Source organism: Oryctolagus cuniculus, chromosome 15 (genome assembly GCF_964237555.1).
Source record: "Oryctolagus cuniculus chromosome 15, mOryCun1.1, whole genome shotgun sequence".
Classification (NCBI taxonomy): Eukaryota; Metazoa; Chordata; class Mammalia; order Lagomorpha; family Leporidae; genus Oryctolagus; species Oryctolagus cuniculus.
In genome coordinates, this window is record NC_091446.1 from 68,922,515 (window position 1) to 68,942,804 (window position 20,290).

Sequence of the window (20,290 nt, forward strand, 5' to 3'; positions counted from 1 at the left end):
GTTTTTATTTGTTTTCATCTATTTGAAAGGCAGAGTGACAGAGAGACAGATACACACACACACACACACACACACACACACACAATCTTCCATCCACTAACTCACCACTGCACCATAACACCTGCCCCTAGAACTAGAAGTTTTAAAATCTCTTTTCAACTCCACATTTTTTTCTTTTTTCTTTTCTTTTTTTCTTTTTCTTTTTTTTTTTTCTTTTTGACAGGCAGAGTTAGACAGTGAGAGAGAGAGACAGAGAGAAAGGTCTTCCTTCCGTTGGTTCACCCCTCTAATGGCTACTACGGCCGGCGCGCTGTGCCGTTCTGAAGCCAGGAGCCAGGTGCTTCTCCTGGTCTCCCATGGGGTGCAGGGCCCAAGCACCTGGGCCATCCTCCACTGCACTCCCGGGCCACAGCAGAGAGCTGGCCTGGAAGAGGGGCAACCGGGACAGAATCCGGCGCCCCAACCGGGACTAGAACCCGGGGTACTGGCACCGCAGGCAGAGGATTAGCTAGTGAGCCATGGTGGCGGCCTTCAACTCCACATTTTATACATTTCCATGACATGCTGTCTGCAACAGGGACCATGCAGAAAACGACTGGTCACAGCGTGCTCCATGACCGTCAGATGCGGAGCCCCGGCGTCGGGAGCCTGGGGCCTGCGGCACAGCCAAGACGCCCAGGCAGAAGGGCAGGGCTGTATCCTGCTCACCTGGCTGACCTCTGGCCTTTGGGGGTGGTGTGTGGGTGTTGTGATTGTCAGGTCAACCCCGCAGGCTGTGGCTGAGAGTCACGCAGAGCCGGGTTTGTATTCCCTGTGTGCCAGGGAAAGCGATGGCACCACTGTGGGTCTGGTTTTCTCACTCAGAACGAATGACACAGTCCGCAGCAGGGTCAGCAGCCGCCACGTGAAGATGCTTTGTACCTGCTAAGTCTTCTGGGCAGCCCAGCATCCAAGTCTCCCTTCCACACTGTGCCTAGGCCTCCCCTCACCTCCCGCTCACTGCACAAGAATGGCAGGTGGTCAGCACCCCGTCCCCTGCTCCCTCGTGGCCCATGTGGCTGAATGGAGGCTCCTGCAAAGGAAGAATGGAGACTCTTACTCTGGCAGTGGGGCCCAGGTGTGGTGCTGAGTCCTCCCCAGACCAGGCCTGGGGTGAGCGAGCCAGACTCTGCTGCCAGTCACCCTTGGTGCCTGCCCGGTTTCCCATCCCGGGCTTCTAGCCTTCATGATGGTTTCGGGATATGTTTCCAAAACCAAACCCAAACAAAGCTTTTCCACTGTGTTTGCCAGATTTGGTTTCTATTTCTTGTTAGCAGGAACTGCGATTGATACATCTGGTGCCAAAGATGATGCAAGTTATCAAGAACAGGGCAACCGGGCCTGAAACCCAAGTGGGGCTGAGGGCCCCGGTCTGGGCGCTTGCTCTCCAGGTCTTTCTCTCAGCTTTAGCAACAGGCAACTTGCAGAGAAACAGTCAATAAAACAGGGACTGCCAGCGGTAAACAAGGAAGTCCAAGGGCAGGCACGTGGCCTAAAGGTTGAGGAAGCTTAAGGCTCTGGCCAGAGGCCAGCACCGTGGCATAGTGGGTAAAGCTGTCGCCTGCAGTGCCGGCATTCCACATGGGCGCCAGTTCAAGTCTTAGCTGCTCCACCTCCCATCCAGCTCTCTGCTATGGCCTGGAAAAGCAGTAGAAGATGGCCTAAGTGCTTGGGCCCCTGCACCTGCATGGGAGACCCCAGAAGAAGCTCCTGGCTCTTTGCTTTGGATCAGCCCAGCTCTGACCATTGTAGCCATCTGGGGAGTGAACCAGAGTATGGAAGACCTCTCTCTCTCTCTGTCTCTGCCTCTCTGTAACTCTGTATTTCAAATAAATAAATAAATCTTGAGAGAGAGAGAGAGAGAGGCCGTGTCCCATATCAGAGTGCCCAGGTTCCATACCTGGCTTTGGCTTCCTGCCAGTGCAGACTCTGGGAGGCAGCAAGAGATGACTTAAGCGATTGGGCTCCTGCCACCCGCACGGAAAACCTAGATTGTGTTCCCGGCTTCCCGCTTTGGCCCTGCCCAGCTGTGGTCATTGTGAACATTTGGGGAGTGAATCAGCAGATGGGAGTTCTCTCTTCCTAGCTCTCTGTCTTTTGAATAAATGCATAATAATTTAAAAGAAAAAAAAGGAATCCCAAATTAAAATGGAGAGATTATTTCTCCTGTCACATTAGCAAAGGTTCAACTGTGTGAATCTATAAACGTTGCGTATAATGACATGGTAACAGCTAGTGCTGGCAAGGAGGCAAAGCGGCCCATGACACAGACAGGGTGCCAAGGGAATCCTAGTAAGTGTTGGAAGCTCACTACTGGAGAGACATTTTAAATATTAATTCCCACTGCCTTGGGCAGCTTCTCTATAGGACAACAGCAGGAGCATCATGGCTCAGCTACGTGCCTTTAAACATTGCGGCAAAATACACACAACAAAATCTACCCTGGCAGGCATTTTTAAGTTCAGCGGCACTAACAACACTCATATTGTATACCAATCTCCAGAATTCTTTCTCCTTCCAGAGATTTACTTACTTGTTAGAAAGGCAGAGTGAGAGACAGAGCTCTTCCACCTGCTGGCTCACTCCCCAAATGACCACAAGGACTGGGGTTGGGCCGGGCTGAAGCCAGGAGCCTGGGACTCCATCTGGGTGTCCCATGTGGGTGCAGGGGCCCTAGCACTTGGCCAGTTTCCCAGGCACATTAGCAGGAAGCTGGCTCAGAAGCAGAGCAGCGAGGACTTGCACTCCAATATGAGAAGCCAGAGTCACAACCAACAGCGTAGCCCATTGTGCCACAATGCCCACCCCGTGTTGTGGTCGTCCTTTCTACTTTAGCCATTCTGGTGATGGCGAGGAGGTTTTGAGGGTGGAGAAAGACCCCTCTCTTCTGGAAGGCAGAATCCACAGGTTTCTCAAAGGCCCTGAGAGCTGCTGTCCCATCACCTTCCCCTCCCCCTCTCCTGTACTGCAGGCCAGGGTTCTCACTCACAGCAGTGAATCTTCAGGGTGTGAGAACAGCCCTAAGGAACTCAGGCTAGGGGGACCTTGGTGTTCATCCACCCCAAACTGCCAGACTATTTCATTGTGTTTTTTAAAAGACATACCTTTAAAAAATCTATTTATTTGAAAGGCAGAGTGACAGTAAGAGAGAAAGAGAGAGGGAGAGGGAGAGAGAATCTTCCATCTGCTGGATCATTCCCCAAGCCGCCGTAACACCTAGGGCTGGGCTGGGCCAAAGCCAGAAGCCAGGAGTCAGGAACTCGGTCCAGGTCTCCCATGTGGGTGGCAGAGGCCCCAGGACTTGGGCCGTCCTCTGCTGCCTTCCCAGGCGCATTAGCAAGGAGCTGGATCAGAAGTGGAGCAGCGGGGACTGGAACAGGCGCTCTGATACGGATGCCAGTGGCGCAAGCTGCAGCTAACACAGAGTCACAATGCTGGCTCCCGGCAGACCAAACTGAGGCCAGAGGGAAGTGTTCGTGGGGGAGCTGCGTTGGCATCAGCCAATGCAGACTTGCTTAGGACGCCTGAGATTCCTGTGCGACCCTGCGCCGCTCTCCCAACAGCACTTGCCCCATTCATACCACGCAGGCAACGCCCATCAGAAGGGGCTGTTCCAAGGATACAACATCTGGAGCAGAGCAGATACCGTACTTATGCTTTGGGGTAGCTGAAATCTAATGCCTCCACCGACTCCCAGGGGGCACCACTGCCCACCGCGGTCGGTCGGGCCTTTGCTTTCTCTTCTCTCCTGTGCATGCAACGGAAGTGACTTGTTGCACAGGAGCCTGACGCTGGTGGAGATCATTAACGGCCCGCCTTCCCAAGCTGGCCTCTCCCGCTTCGCCCCTTCAGCCCCCCTTCTCATGCCAGCACGCAGACCACGGGCCTCCCTTATTTATCCAAACCCCCTCCCCTCGCCCCCTCCACCTGGTAATGATTTCCTATGGAGTCTCCCAGGTGTCTCCATGGGGACGTTTCCTGCTCCGGTCTCCATGGCAACTCCTCAGGTTGCCATGGCGACACTTAAGCGATTATTTGGAGACCCTTAAATAAATCACCCGTGGTGGTATATGCGCGGAGCGTTTGGCTCTGGCTCTTGTGTTTGGGGCCAGGGCTGGGGCCCAGGCCCACAGGCAGAGGAAGGGGGGAGGCAGGGGTCAGGGCCTGCCGCCCCCGGTCCAGCTCTGCGAGGGGCCCTCTCTGGGAAAGTTGGAAAGAAGCCTTTTGCAAAGTGGCGGAGGGACGAGAGGCAGTCGGGCTCGTGCACGCCTTGCATGGCGAGAGCTGCAGCAGGATGAGCACGGAAGGCCATGGGGTGGCTGGCAGGGGTTCTATCCAGGCCTCCGGGGCTCCATGCTGTCTTCAAAAAGTATCTATTTATTGGAAAGGTAGACTGGCAGAGAGAGAGAAGGAGAGACAGACAGCCAGACATAGATTTTCCCTCCACTGGTTCACTCCCCAGTGGCTGCAAAGGCGAGGGCTGGGCCAGGTTGAAGCCAGGAGCCTGGAACTCCATCGGGGTCTCCCACGTGCGTGCAGGGGCCCAAGCACTTGGGCCATCTTCCACCACCACTTTTCCAGGTGCATCAGCAGGGAGCCGAACTGAAGGCAGAGCAGCCAGGACTCAAACTAGAGTTCCAATAAGGGATGTGGGCAGTGTAGGCCTTGGCTTAACCCACGGGGCCACACGGCCAGCCTCTTCTGCTGTCTTGATGGTGCATTCTAAGAGAGGATTTGAGATGGAATCCACTCCTTCCCACGTTTATTTATCTGGCCAGTGTTTTCAAAGCACCTACGCTGTACCAGGCACTGTGATAGGGCTGCAGTTTATGAAACACAGATCCAGGGGCTGGCTCTGCGGCACAGCGGGTGAAGCCACCACCTGCGGTGCCAGCATCCCATATGGGTGTCAGACCCGGCTGCTCCACTTCCCATCCAGCTCTCTGCTATGGCCTGGGAAAGCAGTGGAAGATGGTTCAAGTCCTTGGGTCCCTGCACCCACATGGGAGACCCGGAAGAAGCTCCCGGCTCCTGGCTTCAGATGATCTCAGCTTCAGCTGTTGTGGCCATTTGGGGAGTGAACCAGCAGATGGAAGACCTCTCTCTCTCTCTCTCTGCCTCTCTGTAGCTCTGCTTTTCAAATAAATAAATATTTAAAAATAAATAAATAAAACGCAGATCCAGGTCTGCTCGGAGATTGTGTTCTGTGGGGGGCGAGACAGACAATGGGCCAATAAGGGAGGAAAGCAGGCAGGTTGGGTGGAGGCCTCAGTGTCGGGGGGGTGGGCTAGCCGTCCCAGGACGACCCTTGAAAAGGTGGAGGGTGCGGCACGAGAGGAACGGACTGGCACTAGGGACCCCATTGGCAGTGTCTGGCTCCTTCCATGTGCTCTGGCAGCGTAGCTACGTGGCACACAAAGCCTTCCGGCGTTTGGATGCCTCACAAGCAACTCTGCAGCAGACAGATCTGGCCAGGGGCCGAGCCTCCATTTCAGACTGGGAATCTCAGGCCCGAGAAGGATGGAGGCCTGGGGCGGCTGGCACGGAGGCTGAGTTGCCACTTGGGACGCCTGCCTCTTCCCTGGAGCCTGGTTTGAGTCCCGACTATTCTGCTCCTGATCCAGCTCCCTGCTAAGAAGGGCCCTGCGAGGCAGAAGATGATGGCTCCTGCCACACATGGAGGGGACCTGGATGGAATTCTGGGCTCCTGGCTTTGGCCTGGCCCAGTTCTGGCTGTTGCAGGCATTTGGGGAATGAACCAGCATTCACTTTCCATCTGTCTCTTTTCCATTCAAACAAAAAGCTGAAGTAAGATTACAAAGATGAAAACTGGGAAGGAAAACCTGAGGCCATGCTGCCACTGGTGGGCAGAGCGGTGATGAGAGCAATGCAGTCTCGCAGTCTCGCACACCCCAGTCCAGGCCCACTGGATCGATCACCAGGTCTGCCAATTCATACCTACCCTAAGCCCTGTCTGGTCAAAGGGGAGCCCAGTGCAGCGTACCTGGGGAGCATGTGGTCTGTTTCTAACAGACCTCAGGTGATTCTGCCATGCGCCCCGACCTGGAATTTCATAGAGCGCACTACTGCCTGACGCGGGTGATGAAAGACCCAGTCTTGAGGCCCATCAGCACCCCTGCAGGCAACGGAGAGCTTTGCAGGCCCAGGCCTAAGGCACAGTCCAAGAAGCTTCTCCAGGCGGTAGCCAGTCTTGATCCCTCAACACTGAGCCTCTCTCAGCCTTTTCTGAGTGTGGATTATCCACCTGCAAACTCGCTCGGGCTGTGCGGTCCCATGCACCTGCCACCTGAAATGTGCAGTCAAGGTTCCACATGAAAATTCAGCATCAAGAACGTAAACCAGCTCATTCACGATATGCTCATGGCTTCTTAGAACATTTCACATGCATCATTCAAATTAATTTCTCCAGTTTCTTCTACATTTTTATTGATTTTCTTTCATTTTGTTTGAGTCACAGAGAGAAAGCTATCTCTCATTTGTTAGTTCTTTCCCAAAATACTTGCAACAGCCAGGGCTGGACCAGGCTGAAGCCAAGAGCCTGGAGCTCCATCTGGGTCTCCCACGTGGGTGGCAGGGGCCCAAGCACCTGAGTGTGCACAGCAGGAAGCTGGGACTGGAACCAAGCCCTCCAATACAGGATGCGGGCACAGGTGGTGCTGTAACAGCCGCGCCCAGCTGCTCACCGCTTTCCAAGGCGGATACGGGAGATGTGACAGGAGGCACGTGGCTCGTGGTCTGTCACGGCTGCGCGGGCCGAGGTGCCACGGCAGCTTTGCTCAGCACTTCTGCCCCCAGAACCTGGCACTGCGGCCAGGCCCTGGCAGGTGGGCAGCAGGCAGAGTTTCTTGTTGTATGAACGTTGGAAAGTCATTTTTCCATCAGCCGGCTAAGGGAATATGATCTAAGTTAAGGGACAGCTTATAAAAAAGAACAGGCACAAAACTGTCAAGAAAGGGGTAGGAAAAGGGAGAGTGAGGGGGCAGGAAGGGGTCTTGGTCCCACCCCCTTTTTTTAAGAGGTTCCTGGGGCTCAACCAAGCTCAGCAGAGTTCCAGTTCTGAGGGGCTTAAGGGGAATAGTTTGACTTTTGTTAAGCCAAAGGAAAAAAAAAAACACCCCAAAAAAAACCAAACCAGGCCCTGACCCAGGAGAGCGGAGACACAGGGATCAGTGAGATGATCTTCCCCGCTTCCTGCCACCCCCTCCTTCTTTGCTAAGAGGCCCCTATTTTTAGCTGGGCGCATGGCCACCAGAGTCCAGCCTCCGGTCCCCTGGAGCTGGGCTGGGTGACCTAAGCCTGGGCCTGCTGAGGGGAGCAAAGCACAGGTGTCAGGTGGCTCTGGCAACCTCCCCCAAAGGGAAGCGGCGCCACCTCCCCGCCTCCTGGCTCTAAGACCTGGACCTTGAGCGGCCACCTTGCTTGCTTAAGATGTATTTTTATTTATTTGAAAGGCAGAGCAACAGAGGGAGAGAGAGAGATCTTCCACCTGCAGGTTCATTCCCCAAATGGCCATGATGGTTGGGGCTGGGCCCAGATGAAGCCAGGACGTCCAGCCAGGTCTCCCACATGGGTGCAGGGGACCAAGCACTTGGGCCCTCCTCCACTGCCTTCCGGGTGCATTAGCAGGAACAGGATGGGAAGTGGAGCAGCTGGGACTCATAGCAGTGCTTCCATGCGGGATCGGGTGTCACAGGTGGCAGCTTAATGCTGGCTTCAGGGAGCCGGGCTCCCCCTGGCCACTTTGTGAAACTGCTGTTCCCAGGCCCGGCATGCCTGCTGGGGCCTTGGGTCAGCAAGGGAAGTCTTAGGGACCCGTGGCCTCACCGGGGCCCCTGGGAGGGCATTTTCCCTTCAGAGCACCTGGGATTTCCTGGAACCAGCTAAGCTCCAAGGTGCTGTGACTTCCTCACCACTGTCAGGGACTGAGCTTAAAAAAAAAAAAAAAAAAAAAAAAAAACCTCAGAAGGTACAAAATCAGAAAGGTACAACAGAGTGAAAAGTACGCCACTTCCTCTCTCTTTAAGTCACCCTGGGTCGGTCTGTCCCCAGAGGCAACCATCTTAACCAGCTTTTTTTTTTTTTTTTAAGATTTATTTTATTTACTTGAAAGTTAAGAGTTACACAGAGAGAGGAGATAGAGAGAGAGAGGTCTTCCATCCACTGGTTCACTCCCAGATGGCCGTATCAGCCGGAGCTGCGCTGATCTGAAGCCAGGAGCCAGGAGCTTCGGCCGGGCCTCCCACAAGGGTGCAGGAGCCCAAGGACTTGGGCCATCTTCTACTGCTTTTCTAGGCCATAGCAGAGAACTGGATCGGAAGTGGAGCAGCCCAGTCTTGAACCGGCGGCCATACGGCATGCCTGAACTGAAGGCAGCGGCTTTACCCCTGCACCACAGCGCCGGCCACTTAACCAGCTTCTTAAGAGAAAGTCAAGTTCCCCTTTCTGGGAAATCCTCTTACATGACAGACCTGAATAGATGATCGAGTCAACTCCCATCTCTCCCTCTGAAAAACCTGTCACTATGAATTGTCCTGGTCTTAACCACTCATGAACCAGATCCCATCCACATCAAGTTCCCAATTCACATATTCTAGCCTCTAGCAATTCACCTGCCAGTGTCACAGCCGTCCTCCTCCCAGTGACAAACACTCCTAAGGATCTACCGACTGAGCAGATGGTGAGACACGCGCTGTGTCCAGGGAGGCCGGACTCCCAGGGCCACAAAGATGGCCCAGCTTGGGTGAATTAAAAAGGGCCAGGGCTCCAGCCCAGCCAGTGAGGGCATCTGGAGAGCGAACCAGAGCATGAGGTCGCCCAACTTCTCCAGTTAAAACAAGGAGAGCAGAGTACTGGTCTCCCGTTCACAGAGCATGTTTTTCAGCAGAAATACTAACATTCACTGCAACTGCAAATATTTGACACAGAGGCAGGCATCGTGGTGCAGCAGGTTGAAGTGCTGCTGGGGAAACCCACATCCCCTATGGGGGCGCCAGTTTGAGTCTCAGCTGCTCTGCTTCTGAACCAGCTCTCTGCTAACGCACCTGGAGGCAGCATCAGATGACCCAAGTGCATGGATCCCTACCACCCACGTAGGGGCTCTGGACACAGTTCCTGGCTCCTGGCATGGGCTCACACCAGCATTGGCTGTTGTGGCCATCTGGGGAGTAAACCAGCAAGTGGAAGATCTCTTTTCCTCTTTCAAATAAATCTTTCTATAGACTTTTTTTATTTGGGAGGTGGAGTTACTGGGGGGGGGGGGGAGGCAGAAAGAGAGAGAGAGAGAGAGATATCTTCCATCTGCTGGTTCAGTCCCCAAATGGCCACAGCAACCAGGGCTGGGCCATGCTGAAGCCAGGAGCTTCTTCCGGGTCTCCCACATGGGTGCAGGGACCCAAGCACTTGGGCCATCTTGTACTGCTTTCCCAGGCACATTAGCAGGGAGCTGGATTGGAAGCGGACCAGCCAGGACTCGAACAGGTGCTCATGTGGTAATCTGGCACTGCATATAGTGGCTTAACTTGCTGGACCACACTGGCCCCTCAAGTAAATCTTTCCATTCAAATTATCTTAAAAAACATTCAGTGTGGACAGTGCGCCAAACACTGTACTAAAACCTTGATCTGAGATATCACCATTAAACTTCACTGACCCCGACCGAGGTAGACACTACTCAGGTTTTCTTAGAAACCAGCAAAGTGAGGGCAGGAGGGGTTGCCATGGGTTCCAAGTCCCCAGAGAAGGGAACTGCGATTTGAATCCTGGGACTTTGACAGCAGAGTCCAGGCTCTTACAGAGAGGACACTGACCAGGCACGGTCATTCCCCAGGTGCCCAGTGCAGCCGGGCACGGGCACAGGCACAGCCAGTGCACAGTGCAGCCAGGCACAGAGCAGAAGTGATTCACACCCCAACCCTTGCAGGAGGCCGGGGTGGGGATGGCGGGCAGCATCCTTTCCCAGTGACTGCAGGCTGTGGCCTCGGCTCAGGACACACCCTCAGGAACCCAAACCTAAGGGAAGGAGGCCAAATTAGGGGCCTGAAGGCCTTGTGGGGGCAGTTAGGACCAGAGGGCTGCAGCACACAGGGGCCTTTTCCTGTCCGGCGCAGCCTGAGGCTCTGACCCCATCTGCTGGGGTCTTCGCAGCTGGATCAATACCTGAAGCACCTATTGTGTTTACTGCTGCGCTCCCAGCACTGTGAAACGCCTTGGCTAGAGCAGGCCCTTTGTCTCTGTGGAATTAAGGGATGGTTTCGCGAGGTGGCTCACCCTGGTCAGGTGGCATGTCCTGCTGGAGCTGAATCCCCCACACCACAGGGCCGCCCCTGCTTCCCAGCTTCTAGGTGGCGAGGGTGGGAAGGACGGTGAGCAGAGGAGCGCTGGTGGGGGGCAATGTTTCTTAGCTGAGTCAGAGCTAAGTCTGTGTGGAGCCCAACTGCCTTGCTTCATTCATAACCCACAGGGATGACTCTCCCAGCTTCAGAGGCAGCAGGTTTTCCTTCTGAGTTTCGGTAGAAAAATAAAGTGGTCTGCCAAGGCACAGTAAGAATTCAAGGGAAGCAACCACTGTTCAGTGTCAGGTTCAGACATGACTCTGAATCCACATGGCGCTGCACTGTAACTGGAACCTGGCTCCATGACAACTGACAGACGCCGAGATGCCAGAACACAACCCCGCCCACAAAGGATCGGACCACGTGGGGGCTAGCTTAGTTCCCTTTGTACAAAAGATGCAAAAGGGCAGAGTGCACGGATGGTTGGTCAGAAACAAGGACATTTTCGAGGGTGAGACAGAACTCAAAATGTGTTTCTCTTCAGTCTTCCCAGTAGGTGAGAACAAAGTCTCAGCCCTCCACTGAGCTCTTAAGATGGCACTGCTGCCTGGTCATGGTGCTCTGTGCTGGCATGGAGCCCCGTGCCCGGGCAGAGGCCTGGGGTTTCAGCACTCAGCATGGGATGCAGGAGGGGCACAGAATGGGGTACTGCTCAGTGTGGCCCGTGTCACAGGTCACAGCAGGGCTGGCAGGACCAGGGCACCTGGGAGACGTGCTCCTCTGTAACTGCCCACCCCGAGGCCAGCTGGTTCTGGAGTGCAGACTTGCACCCACCAGCCACACCTGTCTCACAGGCCCAAGCAGGAGGCGGTGGTGCCGTCTTTAGAGCTCCTCCCTAAGGTGTCAGCAGAGGCCAGCAGCCTGTGCCCCTCCGCGCCCAATGCGTGCACCCCACTGCCTCTGGATCTCATCAGGCCCATGGCGTCTTTCCCAGGCTGGCAGCTGCGGGGGGTGGGCGCCCTCTGTGGCTCTCCCCTGGGTTGCGTGAGAGCAGCAGTGCCCTGGGCGGCTGGCTCCAGTGGAAACACTGAGTCAGCCCTTATTAACAGCTCCATCCTTTGTCATGAACCAGGCTGGCTCAGTTCCAAGATACAGGGGGCCAAACATCAGGGACCACGGATGGCGTTTTCCTATCACTGTGGGCACAGGGAGAACTCAGGGTCCAACCACACGTCCTGATGCGAGATTTCACCTGAGCAATGGCTGAAGGTCAGGACTTCTAATTCAGAACCCCACAGTATGGGGGAAAACGCTCATTCTGCCACCCGCCACGAACCTCAGCAGCGTTACCTTGAACTCAGGAACATGCAATCTATAGATTACTCAAGTTCATGCACCTCCCCTATTTTTTCTCTTATTGTACCCATCTCTTTAATCCATACTGGTTGTTTCACTTCCACAATCAAATCCTGCCTCCTAGGTATGGGCCGCTGTTTCTTACAGGTTGACCGTGTCATTTCACAAACGAACCTGCCCCAGTGCACGGGGCCACACAGGAGGGTCAAGTCCCCACTTGTGACCATTGTGTCACTCCCAGCCAAGGGGCCGTGGCTGGGGAGGGCCCCCCTTGGGGAGGAAGGAAGGGCCAGAAAAGGTGCCAGCACTGGGAATGGACGCTGTTCTTTCCAAGGAGGGTGCTACAGCCCTCTCCACTGCTCTCGCTGGCCCCTGGCCAACGCCACGGAGCAAGCTCAGGACAGGACAAAGAACACACTGTCTGAAGACAAGCTGCTTACGTTTCCTTCCTGTGGAGCATGAAAGCCCCTCAGCCGCCTTAGCCTCCCCCAGCAACGCTGCAGTGAGCAGCAGAGCCTGAGCAGGTGGCGACCACGCGTCTTCCAGGAGTCCCTGCCTTCTGTTGTCACAGGAGGTGGATGCCGCCCAAGAAGCCTACAGTGGCCAATTGGTGCATGACCTCAGCTCCAGCTGATGCCCAACCCTCCTGCCCGTCTCCGTGACCCTTTTATTCCTTACAGCTGGTGTCTTCCTGGACCTATGCTAGTCCCTCTCCCATCAGCACCTCTGGGGCATTGCATAGCCACCAGTTCTGCACCAAACGTGCGGATGGCGTGGACGCCAGCACAAGGAGGTGCAGTGGCCCGGACCAACCTTCCCCAAAAGCTCCAAGCCATCCCACGTCCACCTCGGCAAGCCCTGTGGTCAAGAAGAATGGGTTTGGTTTGTCACAAGAGAGAGCCCTGTCCCGAAGGGGTCAGAGGTCGATGAACACAACAGGATAGTCAGAGGCGTCCACAAAGACATTTCAGTGCAGCTCGGGCCTCCCCACAGGCTCAGCCCGGTTACGAATCCTAGACGGTTCCCTCTGCTTGACCAGTTTTTCTGTGGCACTTCTGTGCTGGCTTTCCCAGTTTCTGTAGCTTCTTGGGTTCAAAAGTAAAAAGCAAAAATTCTAACTCTCTCAAATGGAACAAATAAGTAACGGAAGCAGTATATTAAGGAGCACGTCACATAATGAGATTCCAGCCCGACTAAGGAAAGGAGAGACCAGGAATGTGGCCTGGCCTGTGCGGGGCTCAGACCTGGCTCCCAGCCAGCTGTGAAGACACCAGTGGGAGCTGACGGACAGATGTGCAGCAACGCCCAACTGGGGTCTCCTCCCCAGCCTAGGGATGGGCAGGCAGTGTGGAGCCATCTGTACATTGAGTTTCAAACAAACAATAAAACCCTCAGTTCTCTCCAAGCAGCGTGGTGCAGGCAGGGTCACCGGTGTGGGCCGCTCCCCCTCGGGGAGGAGCTGCTCCTGGGATGCAGAGGCCTTCTCTGCCGTCTGGCACAGGCGGGGACATCAGGGCCTCTGTCCCGGGGAGCACAAAGCTCTCCCAGTCAGTTGCAGACAGGACAAGCAGCTGAGGCCGGGAAAGGTTCCTCCTCCCCGGGACTACGTGACAAGGGGGATGTGGAACTCGCTTGTGTCGAAGATCAAGGGCCTTCTGGGAGGGTTGGGGTCCCTGTTGGCCTTGTGGAGCAGCTTGAAGAGGCCGGTGCCGATGTTCATCGGGATTCCCATGATGATGCACTCGGACACCCCTGCAACAAGCAGAGCGGAGATCAGAGAGCCTGTCTACACAGGGGCCGTCGGGACGGAGACGTGATTCAGGCAGCAGGGAGTCGGGGTCTGGCCCCCAGCTCCACTCCATCAGCTGGCTCAACTTGGACAGCTTATCTTCCTTCCTGTCTGCAAGTGGCCGTGGAACACAGCTCGGCGCTGTGCTCCTGGGCAGGTGCGAGGACTTCGGCACCTTCGGGGAAGGACAGCACCGGCTTCCAGCCCACAGCTTGGAGACTGGGTCAGCCCAGCCGGTTCTCCTCTCCCATCTGAGTCACAGGCACCCTGTGGGCCCTGCCTTTGAGAACGCTCAACTCAGATTCAAGGATACTGAATGAGGCTCACCCCACACTTCCTCAGCTTGGGCCTTAGAAGAAAAAGCAAACAATGGGGCACAGTAGTGAGCAGATGATACTGCCCTAGGAGACCACAGACAGCTGTCAGCTGTGGCCGGGGGAAGGGGCCGGGCCAGCCTTCACAGCCCCCGAGCCGGGCCATGGGGACCCTCAGCCCTAATGAGAAACATTCAGAAGGCATGGTTCCTATGGAGTTACAGAAGGGGCGGTGCAGATTCTTTCTCCAAGCTCCATTTCAGCTCTAACCAGACACAAATGTTGGCCCTGCATCAGGCTTTGGCGTTTACGTGCCAGGCTTTGTGCTAATGGGGAAGCAGAGAGGCAAACAACCAAATTAAAACCCTACGCGGAGTGAAGGTTAGTGGGGGTTACGATGTGCAGAGGGACCAAGAGGAGGAGGCCACTTCAAAGTGGGTGAGGGACTAGGCCAGGTCCCTAGAGGGTCAGCGCTGGAGAGGTAGCAGGGGCCCAGCCTCCTGGTGTCAGGGTTGAGGGACTGGCACTTCCTCCTGCGTGTCAGGCAGACTTGCTCTTCATGTTGCCTTGGCCTTGCCCTCTTCTGCTAAGTACACCTCCCTCTGGCCCTCCTGAACCTCTGCTGCTTTTCTTCGTTTACCCTTAGCTTAAATAATCATGTAATTTCTCTTTCCTTCCATCTCTCGTCTGCATCTTAGGGACAAAAAATAATCGTATGCTCCGCATGAGGCCTCACCTGACCACTGTGCAGTTCACAAATCCACGCAACTGCTTAAGAGGTGGCAGAACGTGGCTAACGGGAAGCACAACTCTGGTTTGAGAATGGTGGCCAGGCTCTAAATCCCTGCTTGGGCCTCAACGGCACATGACCCCGACAGCTTATGGACCCTCCTGGGCCCCAACCCCTTCCCCGGCCCCAGTCTTCAGGGGAGGCAGCAGGTCATTCAGACACTGAGGTGACAGTTCCTGCTCATGCTCCCTCTCGGCCAGGCCAGTACACTGCCTCCAGAGGGGGCTCTGTGGAGTGGGCAGGTTGAAGGTATGCACAAGGGTGTGATCCTGCCATTGGCCTGGGCAACAGTGATGAGGCCACTTGCTCTGCTCGCTTGAGACAGGACTGACCACACACATCACAGTGGGTTGAGACACTGTATCCATGTGCCTGGCAGAGGGCTCAACAGATGTAAAAAGGTGCCCACTGCCTTTCTGGCCACCACCTGGGCGGCTGCAACACTGCCTCTCTCCTGCAACGCTGGCATCACACAGAGGGAGCTGGGTCGTGTGGCCAACTACAACTTCAGGAAAACTTTCCACCAGCCTAGGCTCGACCTTTCCTTCTTGAACCAAAAACTGCACTGCCTCATGGAGGAGATGCAAGGTGCAAGACTGATGGGTTCCGATGCTATGACCTGTGCCTTATTCTTAAAACAGTAAGGCTCTGGAGGCTGGTGTTGTAGTATAGTGGGTTAAGCTGCCTGTGGCACTGGCATCCCATATCGGTGCTGGTTTGAATCCTGGCTGCTCCACTTGCGATCCAGCTCCCTGCTAATGCACCTGGGAAAGCAGCGGGAGATGACCCAAGTGCTTGTATCCCTGTTCCCATGCGGGAGACCAGGATGAAGCTCCTGAATCTTGACTTCAGTCAGGCCCAGCCCTGGCTGTTGTGGGTATTTGAGGAGCAAACCAGCAGATGGAAGATCCCTCTCTGTAACTCTGCCTCCCAAATAAATTTAAAGAAACCAAAAAACTAAAGCTCTGCCTTAGTTGACTCCCTGGGTATCCCTAGAATCCAGCCACGGTCCCTGCTGTAAATAAGGCAGGCCTCTGACTGCACTCCTTGACACGCCAAACCTACCACAGACGGAGTCCTTCTGGCCAAAGTAGGCAGCGTCGAAGAGATGGTCAGCGGTCTTCTCGAAGGACGCCAGCATCAGCACACTCTCCTTCATCTTGGCCAGGCCAAACCGGGTGATGCCCAGGACTTCCCCCTGCACCAGGAGACAGAGGGTCAGAGGCACTCGGGCCACTGCCAAGAGCTCGTTTAAAGCACTGTGCTGCCCTTCGACAGAGCAAACCTGCATCAGCCAAGAGGCAGTTCAAGCTGCAAAAGCAGGTCTGAAAGGGACCTCAGTGGCTATGCGTCCAGCCTCTGTGCCCATGAGGAGGTGAGCCGCTGCTGGCTCGGGGTGTCCCACCCCCGACCTAACAGAGACCTGGGACTCTCCCTGCAGAGAACGGGAACGCTTCTGAAGGTGTTCAGTATGGCTCAAAGAAGAATAAGACTCCAGTAGGAAAAGAACTCGTTACATGTAGGGCCTTTCATTCCAAGGATGAAAGTGTGCACCGTCACTACAGAAGTGTTTGTAAAGGCTGTGGGACAGGGAAATATTTACAAGGTTACACATCCCATGCACACCGCACACTGCGCACACAGAGGAGCTGCGTGTCCAGAACAAGCCTGGGGAGGCGGACTGGGAGGCAGCCTTTCCCTCGTGGGGGTGAGAAACTGGCCACCCTCAGCTGGTTTCTGAATGCCCTGTAACACAGCACAGGAAAGCCCACTGCCCCATAGCGCTGCTGGAGGGAAAGCATTATTTTGGGAAAAAAAAAAAAAAAAAGAAACCACCAGAAAAAATTAAGTGCCTAGCCTTAGCACCCCACTCCTCAGCCTCCTGCTTCAGATCCTGCTAACCTAATTTCCTCCTAGAAATGCTCACAGAAGTTATGCAGAGGACCAGACAGGGAATAAACACCTCGCTCAGCATGGGCCCTCTGGGCTCTGGGCAAAGGCTAGCTGGGCACTAGCTAAAATCCAGAGGTGGACAAGAGCCATGGCCAGGCAGGGCTCCGCACTTCGCCAACGTGGCCCGGGGGTGCCGTGACGCTGCGGTTCTCCCGCTGAGAGTTCACATGACATCCAGCCCCACCGAGTTCTGGTTTCTGGTTTCCTCTCCAGGGCACTCCACGTGTCTCTCTCCTCCGGAGAGTGATCTGCAGAGGCCCCGCCCACACACCTTGTAGGTCATCAGGTCGGAGAGCAGCATGACGTGCCTCCTGTCGATGCTCATGCCGTGGTTGACCATCGTGTACTGGATCTCATTGATGATGGTGGTCCGGGCAGCCTCGATGCCCAGTGTCTTCTCCACCTGTGGAGAGCTGCGGTGAGTGCGAGTGGAGATTTCTGGGAACGGTGCCTCCATGTCTACCCACTTCCTTCTCTGCCCTGCAGGTTCAAGGCCAGCCTGCACTGTTTCCCAGAAGTGGATTTTACGCCATTCCTCGTGGTAAACCCAGTGCAAACAGAAGGCTCAGTGAGCTGTGCTGGGAGCGAGCCGGGGGCCAGCAAGCGGCATGAGGGAGCCAGTAGGACCCTGAGTGGACACTGAGGGGTGGGCGATACCTCATACGTGTTGTTGGAGGTGGTTCTGGTGCCCCGCACGCCGTGGGTGGCCATGACTGCCCGCAGGTTATCGCCTTCCACCAGCAGCTTGTACTTCTCCTTCCCGCTCTGCTCGTCAATGTGAATGACAGCTCTGGAGACTTCTGGGATGCCCTGTACCACCACCTGGATTCAGAGACATGGCGGGCTCTGCACACTGCGACATCCATGGCCCCACCAACCTGAGAGCCTCAAATCACAACAGCTTAACAGCAGGGAAGGGGAGGCCCTGGGGCTGGGGCTTCTCACCCCAGTGCTTGGCAGAGGTCACCAGTAACACTTTAAACCCAACTGCCTGTGGTGTACCTTGGGGGGTCAAGGGCTATGCCCCAATCCACCATCAGCTGCACTAGAGAGCATGGCAGAGCCCGATGGGCGGGGATGGTGTGCAAATAAAAAGAACCCGACTGATCCCTTAGGGATGGGGCCGAGGAGAAACAAAGAAATGGGCGCCGTCCCCAGTGTGGGTCATGAACAAAGTCCCTAGGGTTCCCACTCCTGGGTGTTCCCACTCCAGGTAAACACAGGCTCTCTGGCAGTGCGACTCCTGCCTCACCTTGGGGAGATCCTCCTTCAGGAACTGTAGTACGTAGTACATGGAGCTCTTGCTGTTCTCTCTGGGGGTGACACACACCACGGCCTCGCCGTGAACGGCCACGTCGCCCGGCTTCACGCGCAGCTTGGATGTGCAGATGGAATAGCGCACGGTCTCAGCGTTCACCTGCACGGCAACCCAGCAGCTGTTATGGACACAGGTCTGCAGGCTTCAACCACACGCTTTTCACCATGTATTTCATTACTGCCCCTCTAAGAACCCTTTTTAGACCCTTTCCTCCCTCTAAACCACAAAAATGTTATTATGCACATACCTGTTTACGTATTGTGTATCTGTGCTTTACGCATCAAACTAGTAGGTGTTTTTCCCCCCAAGAACCACTATTCGCCCTGTTGAGAACTCATGCTCGACTCAGGGAGGCCCGTGCTGCCTCTGGGTGGCTCCACGGTGGCTGGAGGCCAGGACGCATCCAGCCTCAGTGGAGCACCCCACTATCTGCCATCACCATGGCTGTCCATGTGCCACATGCTCTTCTGGTAACAGAGCCCCAGGCAGGCAGCTAGGGACATGCTCTAGCAGTCCCCACTCTGGAGAACTGACTGCCAGACTTGAGTCAACAGTCACACGGGCAGCACATGGATTTCACACTTGAGAGAATGTGTTTTAAAGACTAATTCAGGTGTAACTCCCTACGAGGAGGGTGCCAGGACATGACTCAGTTCACAGCGTGTACCTTGCCCGAGTCTGAGAAAGGCTGCTCCTCTTTTAGCTTCACCTATTCATCAATGCCAGTGTAACAAGTTAGGTTCATCTACACAACAAAAACTATTCACTGGGACAAGCCGGGGGTTAAGCCACCACTTGGGACACTTGTGTCCGTATCAGAGCGCCTGGCATTGAGTCGCGGAGCCTTGGCCTCCAATTCGTCTTCCTGCTACTACATCCTGGGAGGAAGCAGGAGATTGCTCAAGTACTTGGGGCCCTGCCACCCAAATGAGAGATCCAGATGGAGTTTCAGGCTCCTGGTTTTGGCCTGGCCCAACCCTGACTATTGTGGGCATTTGGAGAGTGAACCAGCAGATGAAGATCTCTCTCTCTCTCTCTGTCATTCTTTCAGATGAGTAGAAAAAAAAAATCATCCACTGACCCAACCAACTGTTGCACTGGGAGCCTAGAGGTGAGGAAGACACAGCTGGCCCTAGGGTCCTTCCAGAAACTGGGAAGGTGGATGAGGTGACCCGTTATCACAAAACACGCCACGGGGTTGCAGCTGAAGTCCCAAGTCTTATTACACAGCTTTTGTCAGGAGTGGGCTTTAAATATTTTTTTTTTTAGTTTTATTGTTTTCTAAGATAGAATTCCCATTCTATTTTTGGTCTGGTTCATTCCCTAAATGCTCATGATGGTCCCAGGAGCCAAGAACTCCACCCCGGTCTCCTACACGGGTGTGAGGAACACAGTTACCTGCGCCATCACCACTGCTCCAAGGGTCTGCAGTAGCAGGAAAGTGGAGTGAGGAGTTCAGCTGGGCACACAGAGACTCTGATGGAGGACTTGGGGATCTTTGCTGATAGGTGGAACACCCACCCCAACTCAGGTGCAGCAAGAGAGAACGAGAAGGTACAACAGAATCCAACGCCAGACACGGGACAGAGCCTCTGCAGCGCTCCCTGTCACCCTGCTTTATCAGCACCTGTCTTGGCACTAGCAGGATGACTTCCTTCCTCTACCACTTAATCACGTGACTCACTTCCAGTCTCAGCAGCCTAATCCGCTCCAGGGAGAGCTTGACGAGAATAAAGCAGTCATCAGGAAGAAACACTTCTTCGATGTACTCCGAAATCTGCAGTGGCAAAATGTCAGAACGGTCATCAGTCCTTCCCTCCCCTAAGAGCAGACGGCTTCCTGCCTTTTCAATGTATTTTTTAGAGAGCAGGAATAGTGTGGCCGTGACTGATGGGTCCACACACAGTGGCCGCTCTTAAACTTCTTACGACACTGCTGATCCAGTTTTCTGGTTTCCAAGAGGGATTTCTTACCTCCCCCAAGAGGGTTTTCTCAATTCTCCCCTTCACGAGGCGCGCGTAGTCCGCGTCGTCGTCCTTGTCCAGCTGTGCTGTGATAATGGGAGTGCTGTGGCAGGCAAGGGAGAAACGATTACGGCACACGGCCGGGGCCTGCTTGAGGACGACAGCTTTGTAACACTGAAGACTGGGCAAGCGCCGCAGCTGCCCTTCCCTGAGTGCTCCCTGTGTGTCGGACATGCCGCGAAGGGCTGTGCACGTTCTCATTTAGACTTACTATTCTGGGAGCTCCCCAGGCATTTCTCCACCAGAGAAATGAAAAGGCTTTCAGAAAACTCTTCCTTAGAGTGAGCCCTACCACTTTCTCTTTGGTCCTCAGAGCAGTTATTTAGTTCTGTTCCCTGCGTGAACCGACCTTTCAGGTACCACAGCTGTCCAGGCACACCTCTGGCTCCTCCAAGCAAAATCCATCAGCCTCCAT

The 20,290-nt window shown here is 55.0% G+C and overlaps 1 protein-coding gene across 2 annotated transcripts in view; it reads right to left on the reverse strand.

Annotated features, from left to right (window-relative positions):
* Positions 1–12,828: 12,828 nt before the first annotated feature.
* POLR3A (RNA polymerase III subunit A) overlaps positions 12,829–20,290 on the reverse strand; it is a 49,854-nt gene continuing 42,392 nt past the window's right edge. For both annotated transcript variants that reach the window (XM_008269916.4, XM_002718399.5), the window contains 7 exons: positions 19,825–19,918; positions 19,536–19,628; positions 17,786–17,950; positions 17,191–17,355; positions 16,805–16,936; positions 15,646–15,778; positions 12,829–13,439 (listed from right to left, as the gene is read on the reverse strand). In XM_008269916.4, coding sequence (XP_008268138.1) covers positions 13,291–13,439; positions 15,646–15,778; positions 16,805–16,936; positions 17,191–17,355; positions 17,786–17,950; positions 19,536–19,628; positions 19,825–19,918 — 931 coding nt within the window. In that variant the 3' untranslated portion in view covers positions 12,829–13,290. The remainder of the gene's footprint in view (positions 13,440–15,645; positions 15,779–16,804; positions 16,937–17,190; positions 17,356–17,785; positions 17,951–19,535; positions 19,629–19,824; positions 19,919–20,290) is intronic.